Source organism: Prionailurus bengalensis, chromosome E4 (assembly GCF_016509475.1).
Source record: "Prionailurus bengalensis isolate Pbe53 chromosome E4, Fcat_Pben_1.1_paternal_pri, whole genome shotgun sequence".
NCBI lineage: Eukaryota > Metazoa > Chordata > Mammalia > Carnivora > Felidae > Prionailurus > Prionailurus bengalensis.
Window position 1 is genome coordinate 63,960,315 of NC_057360.1, and position 15,046 is coordinate 63,975,360.

Consider the following 15,046-nt stretch of genomic DNA (forward strand, 5'->3'; position numbering starts at 1 on the left):
TATAGCTTTCATTTCTACAACTTCAGATGTAGCCCAAGAGATATCTAATAGGGGTGACTGGGTGGCTCATTTGATTGAGCATCTGACTCTTGATTTCAGCTCGGGTCGTGATCCCAGGGTCATTGGTCTTGGAGTCAGCTTAAGATTGTCTCTCTCTCTTCCTCTGTCCCTTTTCCCTGCTCTCTCTTTCTCTCCAAAATAAAATAAAATTTAAAAAAATTAAAAAAAATTTTTTTAAATCTTTAAAAAAAAGGAATATGTAATAGATAGAAGGAAAAAGGAGAAAGGAGAAGAGGAGAGGAGAATCTGGCCTCTGCTCCCCAAAATGGCTCTCACCAAGATTAAGGTCACTAGTGAGCACACAATTACTAAATACAATGAGTACAGTTTCTGCTAACCCGGATACAGTTTTTGAAACATCACTTTCTCCTAGACTTCCCTCTGTCCATGGTGGATCCTTCTCATTTTCGTCTTTAGGGTCCTTTTCTTCTGCTCACCTCTTAGGTGAGGATATTGTCCTGGGTCCCCTGCTCTCTTAGTCTCCTTGGGATGTGCCCAAGTTGGAGCCTACGCGGACACCTGCAGTGTTGTGCTGCCTCCTACTGGAACTAGGGAGGTTGGGAATAAATCTTGTTATCCCCCCAGGGCTAGCTTCAGATGCTTCCGAGAAACACAGAAACGCAGAGCAGTAGCCCTTTTGAAGACTCTCTGGAGAGTCCAGGTCTGAGCAAAGCCCACCCACGTGTGGTTTCTTTCGCTTCCTTCTTTTTCTCTTTCTCTGCCCTTGTGACTCTGCCTCCTCCTCCCACGCACCTTATTTATGGTTCTCTTTAAAATCTTCCCTAGCTAACTCCACCTCAAGTTCCCTCATTCTACTCCCGTCTCATCGTTCATCGTCTCTACTCTAGTCCGCAGATTTCCTGTAGCCCACACTGGGGAAGGAGCAGAAGACTGGGGTGGAGGAGAGCTGATCCATGACCTTATTCTGACTCAAAATCTCAAGTATAAAATGCAGGCAACACTGCCTGTCCTTCTCACCTCACAGGGCTCCAATGTGATCAAGGGAATGGGGTGTCGTCCGTAGTTTAAGACATTGAGCTGACTCACTTTCCCCAAGCTGATCTTTTGGGGGAGGGTAATTACTTTCATCAGAGGAGTTCGCAGATGGAGCCATGTTTTTATCGGTGCCCTCTCTGTTGAATTGGAAATGTCTCCAGTTCAAAAATAGTTACAAATAAGCTGTATTAGGGACTGTGGCTTGCTGTATGGGTCCCCAAAGGGCCCTAGATGGGCAAATAATTCATTTAGGTTCAAGAGGGATGGGCCTGAAATTTCTGGGAAATCCCTCCTTTTGGACCAAGTGATCTTGCTTTTTCAATTAACGTTCCGTGGATAGGCTAATGTAAAGGTACAAGCAGTGACTTTATCATTAAGGAGGAAGAGACTGAGGGTGGGGCTTAGGGCCTGGGAGACCTGATTTCCCAGACATTCTGTCCTGAATGACACTTATATATGACCTACTCCTCTCATGACTTAGACGTGGCCCCGGCTGGAAATCCCCTGCAGGTTTGGTGGGCCCTGACTAATTTTACCTTCTGGATTAATTGGGGTGATTCCTGCCTGGGAAGCCAAAAGCAGATACTCTCTCTCAGGGAACCCTAATCATTTTTGAGCACTGGCCCTTCTGAGAACCCAGTAGTAGCTATGGATCCCCTCTCGAGAAAACAGAACCAACTGTGCCTTCAAACTAGCTCACTTCACCGCTGTGTGTCACATATGGTGGCTTCCTGTTTTTGACCTCCAAACTCCACCCATGAGCTTGCTTTTGTAAAAGCAAAAAGTGGGTGTTTTCTTCTAAACTTGGGCCATGATTTCAAGGGCTCTGGAGCCCTCGGTCCGCTGCTAACCCGGGGTCTGGCCTGTCTTCAGCGTTCCTGGGACATAACATGCGTCCCCAAAGGCAGGAGTGGTTTATACCTCTGGGACTTCTACTGCTGCCTCATTTGCTCCTGGCAAACATTCAAGGTACTTTACGTGCGTCGTGTGCCTGTGATCGTATATGGGAGGCACAGTGAGATAGAAAAGGGGGTATGAGGTGGGGCTTAACCCCGGGAGTGGAGTGTGGTCTCCACACAGCAGGTACACCTATGTTGGTAGCAGCACCGTGGAGAACCTTCCTGAGCCTTGGAGATAAGGCTCTCTCTTTTCCTATGGGGTCATGACAAAAACAGGGCTCTGGGGAGATGGGGAAGTAGGCTTCTTATATTTCGTTCCACGGCTTGAGGTCTGGGAAGGTCTGGTGTTTTGCTTTTTCTGTTGTTGTTGCTTTTTTCTTTTCTTTTCTTTTCTTTTCTTTTCTTTTTTTTTTTTTGCATTTTGTGTTTATTAATTTTTATTTATTTATTTATTTATTTATTTATTTATTTATTTATGTTCTAGAACGTTTTTATTTTTTATTTTGGGGAGAGAGAGAGAGACACACACAGAGTACAAGTGGGGGAGGGGCGGAGAGAGAGAGGGAGACACGGAATCCGAAGCAGGCTCCAGGCTCCGAGCTGTTCGCACGGAGCCTGACTCAGGGCTTGAACCCACTGACCGAGAGATCATGACCCGAACCGAAGTCGGACGCTTAACTGACTGAGCCACCCAGGCACCCCCTCCTTTTTTTTTTATTTTCCATTTTGAATATCAGCTCCAAACTGAAAGCTGCCGCATTTTCTGCTAGTTACACACTCTGCTCCCTGTGGCATTCTCTGAGACCTCTAGCCAGGGGCTGTGTCCTGAGCAAAGATAAATGATGTTGTCATTCCCAAAGAGAGATCTAAATTGTAGGAAAGAAAGCTTGCCCTCTCTAGGGTCTGTGAATGAGGATCTGAGCAGAGGCCTTGGGAGCCTCAGTAACAAAGGAACCCCCAACATCTAGTTGTTAAGAGTTAAGGCCATTCCTCTGCCATGGGCTTGTTCTGGTTCCCCTCACGTGCTCCGGGACTGAGTGAACGTTCCTTTCTGTTGCAACTACTCAACCTCCCAGTACTTTTCTTTCCAGGTCAGCTGAGAAGCGAGAGGTAAGCTATTGCCTTTCTCACTATTCCTCCGAAGAAGTATTCGGGCATTATCATATTGTACCTCTGAAACGAACATAGTGTCGTATGTAAATTACACTTCAGTTTTAGAAATTACTTCCTTAAACGGTTTGTACCGCTTAAAATAGTTGACCTTATCAGAGAGCTCGTGATAACTCCATATTAGTATCTTAAAAACTCACCTCTTTCCTTCCTTAATAGTTTTGCTGGAAACCATGTGACTTTAGAGTGGGGAGATCTTCCTCTGTAGGGCCTCTTTTGCCTCCCAGAGCAGACTCTTAGGTATGAAATGATGATTCTTTTGGTCTGAGTCCCCATGTTCCCCATTTTAAATTTGCTTCTGTACTGACAAGAAATATGGGTCGGCACAGGAAAGAGCTGCTTCATTTTCTATTGTAAACTACATGTAAACACAGGTACTTTATCCTCAGCATCCAGAGACGTAACCAACCACTTTTTCCTGTTAGAATTAAATCAAAATAGGGGTGCCTCAGCGGCTCAGTCGGTTATGTGTCCGATTCGTGATTTCGGCTTAGGTCATGATCTCATGGGTCATGGGATGGAGCCCTGCGTCGGGCTCCATGCTGACAATGCGGAACCTGCTTGGGATTCTCTCTTTCCCTCTCTCCTGTCCCTCCCCTGCCGTCTCGCTCTCTCTCTCAAAATAAGTAAATAAAAACTTTGTTTTAAGTTTAAATTAAAAAAAATTAAATCATAATAGTAGCCTTCTTTGCAGTTACTTCCCTATCTTCTAACACATGTAATTGTTAGGAAGGCAAATCAAGATTTTGTCAATGTACTTTAAAAACGGAAAGAATACATAAGTGTATTATAGGTAAGAAAGATCAGTTTATCTGAATTTAGTAGACAATTATCAGACTAAACCGCTGTCTTCATACCCCAAATTGTATTACAACACTTCTTTAATTTTGCAATCTGTATTAGTAAAATTAATCCTTATTTCTTCCTTAACTTGTGAATGAATTATAGAAGCCTTTTAGATGACTAGGATATCTTTTATTTCTTTTTAAATGGCCAATCAAGCATTCTTCCTACTGCTGCTATCTTGAGGTTTATGTTGCTTTTCCAGGCCACATTTTCATTAGTTCAAAACAAAATTCTCCTTTCCCTTGTGATTTTCAAGTTTGATCTCAGCCCGTCTGAGGCTGCTGGTTTTATACTTCAAGGTTTCTTTTAGCTGTTTTGCATTGATTTTTGGTATCTGAAATCTTGAATGCTCTATGTTTTTATGTTTTTGGATTTTTTTTTTTGAGAAGTCCCAAGCACCTCCTCCCCTACTCCTCTGCTTTCCACATCATAATAGCCATCTTTTATTCATTTATCAGGATCCAGCCATAAGACGGGAGTCTACTGGCCCAGTTTGGGCACCTATCATATTTAAGAAACACAGTTCATTGCTTATGAGTAATTAAACAGCAACTCAAATTTCTACGTACAGTCTCTCAAAACATGTTAAAGGAAATCCAATGTGTAAACTGGGAGCACTTATGTACACATTTTGTCCTGTCCGTCCGTCCGTCCATCCATCCATCCATCCACCCGTTGGGTATTAAATACCAATGTCAACCAAATTTTTTGGGGATTTAAAATTGAGCAGGACATGGTCTTTGCCTTTGAGAAACTCACAAAATTCACGACTGTGTGTCTGCTACAGTTTCTCCACGTCCTTCACACTAAATTTTGAAGTTCTTTTGAGCACGTTGGGGATACTCTTGCCAGACGTGATCTTCTTGTCCTTAGAAAGCAACATCCATTCTCACAAGGAGAAAGATGCAGGGTATAACTGGGCCTGGATCATACCTTGAGTCTACATGCTCTGTAGTCTTCATTCTTTCTCATTGGACTCATCTTCCTTGCTCTTTCTCCAAGGAAACTTTAGGGAAGTTCTGTTTCAACAGAGGTGCTGGGTCCTTTCTGTCTCATCGCCACATGTCCTAGGCCAGTGGTGCGGTTTTGTGTTATCTCTTGTGCATATCGAGAGACCTTTCAGACCTTTCCTGAGAAATAAAGTGGTGGCTGATTGCGGGTTGAGCTGTCTTCCTGAGCATATGTCTGACCCTTGTTGGAGAGTCTGCCCAGGATGACCCAGGCCAGTAGTTCTCAGCTGGAATGCGGGTGAGACATTTGACCGGATCTGGAGACTCTTTTGACTGTCACATCTGGAGAAGTGCTGCTGGTATGTAGCGGGCAGGGGCCAGGAATTCTGCTGAACATCCTGTAATGCACAAGGACAGGCCCTACAACAAGGAATGATCTGGCCTAAAATGTCAATAGTGTGCCAAGTCTGAAAAACATCGATCTAGGCTCTCTCTTGCCAGCACTTCCATTCATTCACGTGGAAACAAGTAACAGAATGAGAACAAGTCCAGGACATATGTCTGGTGATTTGAAAATCCTGGGGGCAGTGTCCTGATTTGCTGCACGCCCCGAGAGACCAGAGTTCCTGTCTGCATGGCTGATATCAGAGCCTCGCACAGTGCCAGGCATACAGTGGTTCCAATACCATTATCGGCCCTGAATTGATTACATCACAGAGATCATAATGTGTGGAATGCATCAATCAGAAGGGCCGTGGAAATGAATGCCTAAGTATGTCTGCAGAGGCACTAGGCACAGAGTAAGTGCTCGAAACATGTTGGTGGAATGGAGAGCTGGATACTTGGAAGAACTAATGAATAGAAACTTGAAAGCTCTGGGGACACAGGCAGTTTTAATCTTTTACGAGCTGAAGAGAGTGCTTTTGGAAATGATAGACTTGTGGAAAGTGAGCAGCTAGATATCTATATAATGTTCAACAATAAGCTGAGGTTTTGTGTGGTGGAATACGAGGCCAGAGTTAATGTAGATCATACTTCCTCTCTCCTCTACCAGTAGGTTCTTTCTACTGCTTTTTCTCAGCCTATAGGTAGATACTGATAACTCTCTATCCACCTCTGTCTACTTTGTTCTTCTCCCTCCACAATGAGTCAACAGATCTCCCCTCCCTCTTGCATCTTCCTGGCTATCAGGAAGATTTTCCTTGCCTTAGCCAAACAAGGTTTGGGTGCCCGCATGAAAAAAGAACAGAAGAGCAAACACAAATAGGAACAAACATGAGGTTAGTTAGAATGAGAAAAGAAGTCTCAGCGTGTCACAAGTTTCCCAAAGCTGAGAAATACTACAAAATTACGAACGCCAGAAAACTAGCATCATCTCGCTATGAACGAAATGTCTTCATGCTTCTAGAATACGTTGACACTGAACAGCTCTGACTGTCATTCGTTTCGAACTTTGCGTCTTCTCTACTTCCCACCTACTCCTAGAGAATTCAACTGAGAGATCAGGGAACACAAGCCCAGAGAGGGGATGTGACTTGTCACCATTGTATTTGAAAATCTACTGGTATGAGAGCAAAGGAGAGAGCGGAGGCCAGCCTCGGCGTCGTTTTTCTGTCTGGTCTGGGGCAGAACTAGGTGAACTTTCAGCAACATCCCATTGCTCATTCCTCAAGCTGCAGCTTTCACTGAATTCTGGATCAGGGGCCAGGCCTCCTAGTGAAAACCATACTCACTGCTTCCAAGCAGAAACCCCATCCTTCTTCCCTGTCCCACACCTCAGGCCAAAGCCGGGGCCGCCGGGCCGCTCTGCCCTCTCTAAGACGGCTCTCATTTTCATTCACAGATGCTTCAGATGAAATGACTGTCATCTCTGGCAGCAACGTGACTCTGAAAATCTCCAATGTGACTCATAACTACAAACAATTAGCCTGGTTTTACAACGACAACCAAAAGATTGCGGAACAGGAGGAGTCCAAAGACCCTAAATACTTCAAGTCTCAGTTTAAAGACAGGGTCTGTCTTGGTGTTGACCACACACTCTTCATCTATAATGTCCAGAAGGAGGACAGCAGCACCTACATCCTGAAGGTGTTGAAGGAGTCTGGGAAAGAGATATCTAAGTACATCTCACTGAAGGTGTTGGGTGAGTTTGGGGAGCCCCACTCCAGGGCCCCAGATGGACCACTGGGAGGTTTCCCTGGGCTCATGGGGACCCTCTCTGGGAGGAGGAACTTCAGGACAGGCTTAATTCATTTCTCCCGGAGCCCGTTCCTCTGGGGAGTGAGCCTGGGCCGGCAGAACCCAAACTGAGAGCCTTGGGACATTTAAAACTGTGAAGAGAGGGAAAACCACAGAAATGGTTTCTTCTCTCTTCTCTTCATGCTCTTCCGTGATCAACCCAAATCAGTTCTGAGCTTATCTTAATGATATACCTGAACACAGACTTCATCAGACTCAAGGAGAAAGCTACAAGAGATACAGAATGGGGCAGGGAATGTTAAAGCAAGGCTGTTTACTTTTCAGAATGGATGGGACAAAAACTTCCACTCATAGCTCCAGCCTAACTGGTATATGTGGAATAAGGACTAATATTATATTTGGAAGCAGACAAACCTGGGTTAAACTCTGGTTACTAGCTCACTTACTAGCTGTGTGACCTTGGAGAAAGATCTTAACATCACCATATTAGGTAAATTTCTTTTGATGGCAAGGTAACAGAAACTAGTTTGATATAAATTTGGCAAAAAAAAAAAAAAAAGTCTATTAAAGAAACTAGACCTATTTAAAGCAATTCAAGGGACCTAAAAGAGGCAGGAAGGGCTGAACAGAGGAAGAATGAGGCCAGTCTAGAGTCCCCACCCTCAGGAATCTGTAGACTAGGCCTCTGGATCCCTGCCATTTACATGACTTACTCTCAAGGCCTAGACTTTTGTAACTCTTGGTTTAAGTTATCAGAATTTATTTATTATTATTTTTTAATGTTTATTTATTTCTGAGACGGGGTAGAGCATGAGTGGGGGAGAGGCAGAGAGAGAGGGAGACACAGAATCTGAAGCAAGCTCCAGGCTCTGAGCCGTCAGCACAGAGCCTGACACGGGGCTCGAACTCACAAACCGTGAGATCATGACCTGAGCCGAAATCGGTCGCTCAACCAACAGAGCCACCTGGGCGCCCCTGAATTTATTTATTTTTTAGAGTTTATTTATTTATTTTGAGAGAAAGAGAGAGCATGAGCAGGGAGGGGCAGAAAGAGAGGGAGAGAGAGAATCCCAAGCAGGCTCTACACTGTTAGCACAGAGCCCAACATGGGGCTTGATCTCACGAACTGTGAGATCATGACCTGAGCTGAAATCAAGAGCCACTTAATCAACCGAGTCACCCAGGGACCCCTAAATTCTCAGAATTTAAAGAGAGAAACTGATTAGCTCAAGTTGGTTCAGATACGTGTATCTGATGAAAACATTTACGGCCCGAAGGGTCAGGCTATAGAGCCGAAACATGGTTCCTGGGGACTCCTCCCTGGTGTTGAGGTAAGCAATTATTAGAGAAGAGGGGCAGGGCAGACATCCCAGACAGGTGAGACCTGAGAGCTGTGGAGTCCCCATATTATGAGGATAATTATATCTTGCTTTTAGGATGTCATGAGAATCAAAGTCAATAATGAGAGTAAAACATCAAAAAATGAAAACAAGGGTTCCTTTCCAAACCAAATCATTTTATCATGCAGTTTCCTTCTACCAGATAATTACCAAAAATATAAATACAAAATCTCTAGAAAATACTCAGAATATGTCTGTAATGTTCTTTCTCCCCCGAAACAGTGTAAATGAAGAGTGTCATGTACAATCAGGTCCCACCAGCTCAACCGTCCCTGTTCTAAGAGGCTGGAGGCCCCTTCTTTCTCACTTCCTCAAAGTCACATGGGCCTGAAAATTTGGGACGTTTTTGAAGGTTCTGGGAACAGGAAAGAGTCAAAGTCTCTTACAGTGGTCTTAAGAAAAGCCCAAATTTGTATCATTTACCAACTTCTGTGGTAAATAGTCCCACCATGGCCAATTCCAAGTTCCTAATGGTTTCATAATCAGCTTGCAACATTTCTGAATATTTTAAATTCCCAAAGCTGGTGTGAGGTAAGCGCGTGTCTCTGAAGATAAGACCATCAGGAAACTCATTCTTCAGTACAGACCTTGAATTTCTGATAGCTCAAGGGGGGCATCTTAGAGCCAGACTCTCTGCTGGCCCAAAAAAATCCCATCCACAAAGTGCCCCAGTGCATGCTTCTCAGCGTGTAAAATGTGGACGATATGGAAGACAAGGCTAGACCACAGGAAATGCCAAAAAAACATTATGAAAATGTGCAGGGGAAGTCCAGCAATCTGAGGGGGATTTCACATTGGAGATAGGCCTAGAGTCAGGGAGACCAGACAGGCAGAACCCTCCCATCTCACCCCACACCCTTGCAGCCAGAGGCAAGCCCTGGGCTCGTCAATTCTCTGACGCATTTAATCCTTTGACACCTGAGCGGCACTGACTTTGCAGGGGTTTCATCCGTGGCCAGAATGGAAAGGCGCCAGTGGGTCTCAGGTAAAGGGGCCATGGCAAAGGAAGGAACAGATGCTGAGATTACTTTTTAGCCCATCTGGTGGCAGGATGACAGCAGTAATGATGATGTGACCTCCAACATGCATATAACACTTGTGCCCTGCAGAAAGCACTTCCCCATGGATGATGCCATTTTATCTCACTAACATTGTGCTATGAGGTGGAGTCAGTTTACCAATGGGAAGGAAAGTTGAGGGGTTAATTACCTTGATAATGTCACTCCATGAGAGCCAGGACCCAGGCTGGTCTCACTCCAAAGCTACTGTTTTGTCCTTTGTATCTCATAACTACTCCATCCATCCATCCATCCATCCTTTTGTCAGATACTTACAGAATTCCCGCTATGTGGCAGGCCCTGTACTAAACCCTGAGATACCAAAGATAACGGATACAATGCTGTGCATCATGGCTTCTGCGTGCTGGGAGTTACAGGAGGCTCTTCTCTGTAGCTCTGCCAGAGTCCAGGAAAGGGCTTTGCAGTGTGCTGGGTGGCACCTCTTACCCCAGGACTCTTGCTGAATCTGAGCCCAAGTGCTCTTGAAGGACAGATGGGCCAAGAGGCCAACTCTGGGCTGGTGCTGGAGAAGGATCCCCAAGGAGCTCAGACAGTTGGGATACCAAGTCTGATTGCAACCAATCTCCGCTGTCCTTTCCGGCCCACACATAGTCATAACCCCATTTTGGTTCTGGGGGCATGGCTTCCCCCACCCCCAACATACGTACCATATCCATTTTAGCTTCACCCCTAAGGAGCAGCCCTTCCAGTCTGAGCCTCCAGACGTCAAAGCTGCTCACTGGCTCCCTCTGTAGGGGCCTCTTCTCCATGACACCACTTCCTGTCCCTACCTAGCTCCCTTGGTATTTTGTTAGCCAAACGCTTGTAGCATCAGTGCCTCATAAACGCATAAACCCATCGTCTCATCTTACAACATCCTCCTCGTCTTCAGATCCAGTACCTGAACCTGTCATAAAGATTGAGGAGATACAGAAAGAGAGCAACAGATGTCATCTGAAACTGTCATGTGAGATCGAAGGCCTGTCTGCAAGCTGGTATGGGGACTCGAGACCATTTCCAAAGGAGATCCATAGTAATGTGCTTGAAATCACCGTTAATCCACAGAATTACTCCAAGAGTTACACCTGCCAAGTCAGCAATGCTGTGAGCAGCAAGAATGACACAGTCTACTTCACTTTACCCTGTACTCTGGGTAAGAAATATTCCCAAGGGAGCCGAGGCGGGGTACGGGTAACTAGTTTGCTCTTGATTCAAGAAAGCCATGGGAATCCTATTCAGCATCCTGCTTGGGTGGAGAATCCCAAAGGCATCTGTGAGACCTGGGAGACGGGTTCTACCCCGGGCTCTGCCACCGCCTCTCAGCAAGCTCGCCTGGCTTTTGTGGAGCTTATCGTCCTTGCTTGCAAAGGGGGGCTGACACTCCTACCCAGCTCTAACAATGCGTGGTCCTAGAATTTGAGGTCTGGGGAACTGTAGGACAATCAGATGTCAGCGCTGAGCAGGGGAAAAATGCAAGTGGGAGAGCAGACCAGACCCAGTTGAGCAGGTGCATAGAGGGGTTTCTGGGAGACGGCCTAAATTAACAAAGGCAAGAAGGGCCGGGTAGATGAGCACAAGCCAGAACAGGCGGTAAACAGGAACGAGGGCCTTATCCTAAGGTAGAGACTCTCTGCTCTTTAGAAAGACAGGCTCTGGGTTTCATGTTTCAGATCCTCTGTCTCTTGGGAGGATCCACTCACTTGAGCATCTCTCTTGGCTCTCTATCAAGCCTACGCAAGTCCCGTAGAGGGGTAGCTGGGATCAGGCAGTAAGCTCGTAGGCTTTAGAGTCAGACACCTGGGGTCAATCCCGGAATTGTCACTTACTAATGAAGCAAGTTACTTCGCTTTTCCAAGTCACGTCCTTCGCCAAGTCGTGTCCTTCCTAATAAACAGGCAAAATAGTAATCCTTATCTCATGCTGTATAAGGATTAAATGAGATAGTACAGATAACCTGCCTAGCACAGTGCCTGATGAGTCTTCAATGAATGGTACTTAAATTACACCCAGTTCCTTCAATTCTGGAGATACTAGGAGTTTGGGGGACCCCTTAATAAATTTGAATTACTATCTCCAGCATTCTGGGCCCTGTACTTTCCATACCTCTGAAACCACATCCCTGAGAATCTGTATCCATATCCATATCCTTCCAGAATAACTCACGCCTGTGGTGCCAACATTTACCTGAGTTTCCTGTCAGGCACCAGGGACCATGGCCCTCAGAGACACTGCTCTTTCACGGTCTTTCCGGACCCGGTCTACTCTCCCACCTGTACTGATTTCTTCACCTCTGCTCCCACGTGCAGACTATGGACACTGTATACTTCTTCATTCTTCCCAACTGACTGGCCATGCCTCTTCTAGTCTCTCCTGCCACCACAGACCTGATGGGACAGTTTGGCGTCTGGCCATGAGACTACCTTCATATCGCCGGCACATCCTGAGAGCCAGAAGAAGGACGGAAGAAACACAGCCCCTGTCCTTTATAAAATGAGGGTGACCGCTCAACTACAGAGAGGAGGAAAACAATAATATAGCCCTTTTTATTTTGGAAGTGCTAAACCACTCTAGTCACTTTTTAGCCACCCAAATTATTCTAGAAAAGCATCCCTAATTTATCACCCATTCTCTTTGTCTTTTAATTTTCTGCTCCCTCCTCCCCTCTGTTCTTACCCCTTCTCTTCTCTTCCCTTCTTTTCTCTCTTCCCGTTCTCTTTTTTCCTCTTAGTAGGTGTGGATGATGAGTGGGGTGGAAAAACAGAGAGGGGAAGCAATCCTTCCCTCCCTGAACTCTAGACACCTAACTGTTTGGCATTTTCTTTCTCTTTCAGCCAGATCCACTGGAGTAGCCTGGATTGCAACGTGGCTAGTGGTCATGGCACCCATTGTTCCTGGCCTCCTATGGCCCTGAGATAAGCTCTTCTAACTCAGGAGTGAAACTTGAAGATGGCTGGGTCTTGCCTTCATCAGCCAGACAGGAGCTCTGGTTATATGGGATGGAAGAAAGTGTGCTGTTGGGGGATCTACAAGGATTTTCAAATTAACTTTTAAAAAATTAGAGTTCAGGGATGCTTGGGTGGCTCCGTTGGTTAAGCATCCGACTCTTGGTTTCGGCTCAGGTCATGATTTTACAGTTTTGTGAGTTCAAGTCCCCTCATCGGGCTTTGCACTGGAAGAGTGGAGCCTCCTTGGGATTCTCTCTCTCTCTGCCCTTCTCCCACTCACGTTGTCTTTGTCTCTCTCAACATAAACAAATAAACTTAAAAACATTTTTTTAAATGTTCATTTATTTTTAAGAGAGAGAGAGAGAGAGAGAGAGAGAGAGAAAGGGTGCGAGTCAGGGAGGGACACCGAGAGAGGGAAACACAGAATCCGAGGCAGGCTCCAAGCTCTGAGCTGTCAGCACAGAGCCCAATGTGGGGCTCAAACCCACAAACTGTGAGGTCAAGACCTGAGCTGAAGTTAGATGTTTAACCAACTGAGCCGCCCAGGTGCCCCAAAATAAATAAATAAATAAACTTAAAAACAAACAAATAATTAATTTAATTAAATAAAAAACTACAGTCGATATTTTATTTTATATCGTTGGTTGTTTCTCAGCGCCCATATATAGATACACATGCATTCTTCCCACCAGAAGATGTGATCAAACGATGTTTTCTTGTGTAAATAAAGATTTGAGAGGACCATCAACGTTAAACTGTCTGACAAGGCCTGCTCCATTGGCCTGGACAATTGAGATACAAAGGGGAAGAGCCTGGGATCAACGGCTCCTTCTGGCGTTTCAGTGTGTGTGAGGAGTTAATTTGTGCTATCTCTGACTCTTGCTCCCACATCCATGCCCGATTTTCTGGGGTTTCAACTTCTCCCCACCCCCAAATTCTGGCCTCCTCTCTGAGGAGCATGCTCATTAGGTTTCCTGGGAATATGGGGTCAGGCTTACCCCTCAGGAGTGAGCAAGAAACTTTGCCACATAAAAAGAGTCCCTCCCAAGCCTTTCCTGGGGGAGCTGAGCAACCGTACTCCCTTTGTGTGCAACTCTTCAAGTCCTACCTGTGTCATAGGAGCTAATAAAACCATCAAATGGGCAAAATGTTCTCACTAGTGTCTTCCATTGCAGGAAGGTGGGAGACCCCAGGCCTGGTGCTGACAAAACTTACACATTTCTGCTGTGTGTTCCCCTCCTCCAAGGCTTGTGTGGGCCTAGAGCTGAGAAGGCCCTTCAAGGATGTGCTCCCCATTCTGGGCACTGCCCCCCTACAGATGACTTTCCTTCTACATCAAACCAGCCTTCCCTGCGTCTAGCCCTCTTCTGGGGAAGAAAATACCATGTGTTCGCCACTCTCATTTTCCTCCTGGGCTGTCTGTCCCGGTTAATTTTCTGTGTCAACCTGACTGGGGCACAGCGGTGTCCCGATGTGCGGTCCCACACTCTTCTGTGTGTGTCTGTGAGGGTATTCTGGGTAAGACTAACATTTGAATCAGTAGACTGAGTAGATTATCGTCCCTAATGCATGCGGGCTGCATCCAATCAGGTGAAAGTGTGAGCAGGCTCACCCTCCCACAAATATGGGAGAATTACTTCTGTCTGACTCCTTTTGAGCTGGGACATTTGTTTCTTTCCTGCCTTCAGACGCCAACAGCAATCCTGGGTCTCAGATCTTGGGACTTGTCAGCTTCCATAATTACATGAGCCAATTCCTTATAATAAATCTGTGTGTGTGTGTGTGTGTGTGCGCGCGCGCGCGCGCGGGCGCACGTGTGTGCACCTCCTATTTGTCTGTCTCTGTAGAGCGCTGCCCAATGCATGGGCCAATAAAAAAGCTGCCTTTGTCAGCTCCTTTTTCATTTCGTTGGGGCCATGGGACTGGTTTTAGCCAATAGAAAATGGATGGAATTGATGGGACAGGAAGTGAGGGACCCTGAGAAGTGGAGCCACATAACGAAAGCGACCTGGGTCCAAGCCATTGCATGGAAGGCAGCTGCCTGGTTTACACTACACATGCATAAGAAAGTTTGGGTTTTGTTTGTTACCACAAGATAGCCTGGACTCCCTAAGACACCGACCAACCCCTTCAGCCCTACCTGTGGTTCCATCCCAGCCTCACCTCTGATTAGCTTGCACCCTCCAATGGGACTGTCTGCTTTCTGCATGCAATGTCCTTCCCTTTTCCCTTGCTCTTTCTTGGCAGAAGAAGAGGTTTTCTTGAGGACACACACACACACACACACACATCAATGGAATCAAAGAGCATCTCTGGGGGAAAGCAGTAAGGGAAAAGAAATGTCACTTTATACCATAAATAAGCATAGTCCTCGCTGCTAAGGAACAGGCACACCTCTCCCGGGATGGAGTTTTGACTGGGTCTAGTTACTTGAAGACCTGAGGCAAATCCTCACCTTTGACGGTCCAGATCGCCAACACCAATTATTCCCTGCCTCTCTCTCTCCAGGCAGTGCTAGATACT

General features: G+C 45.9%; 1 protein-coding gene across 3 annotated transcripts; it reads left to right on the plus strand.

The window, feature by feature from the left end:
* Nucleotides 1-1,848: 1,848 nt before the first annotated feature.
* CD48 (CD48 molecule) lies at nt 1,849-12,697 on the plus strand. Of its 3 annotated transcripts, none has more exons than XM_043567878.1 (4): nt 1,849-2,025; nt 6,765-7,064; nt 10,471-10,731; nt 11,885-12,398. In XM_043567878.1, the coding sequence occupies exons 1-4, from the start codon at nt 1,947-1,949 to the stop codon at nt 12,070-12,072; spliced, it is 828 nt and encodes a 275-aa protein (XP_043423813.1). In that variant the 5' UTR covers nt 1,849-1,946; the 3' UTR covers nt 12,073-12,398. The 3 variants fall into 3 exon arrangements, with proteins under 3 accessions (XP_043423813.1, XP_043423815.1, XP_043423814.1); XM_043567880.1 differs by having other exon boundaries at nt 11,961-12,397; XM_043567879.1 differs by lacking the exon at nt 11,885-12,398 and adding an exon at nt 12,410-12,697 and having other exon boundaries at nt 1,850-2,025.
* Nucleotides 12,698-15,046: the final 2,349 nt, after the last annotated feature.

Bases quoted from the DNA above. Each gene is read 5' to 3' on its own strand.
- CD48 (XM_043567878.1), top strand. From the start codon at position 1,947: ATGCGTCCCCAAAGGCAGGAGTGGTTTATACCTCTGGGACTTCTACTG. The intron at 2,026-6,764 runs GTACTTTACGTG...TTTCATTCACAG, and splicing joins GCTCCTGGCAAACATTCAAG to ATGCTTCAGATGAAATGACT. The intron at 10,732-11,884 runs GTAAGAAATATT...TCCCACGTGCAG, and splicing joins CACTTTACCCTGTACTCTGG to ACTATGGACACTGTATACTT.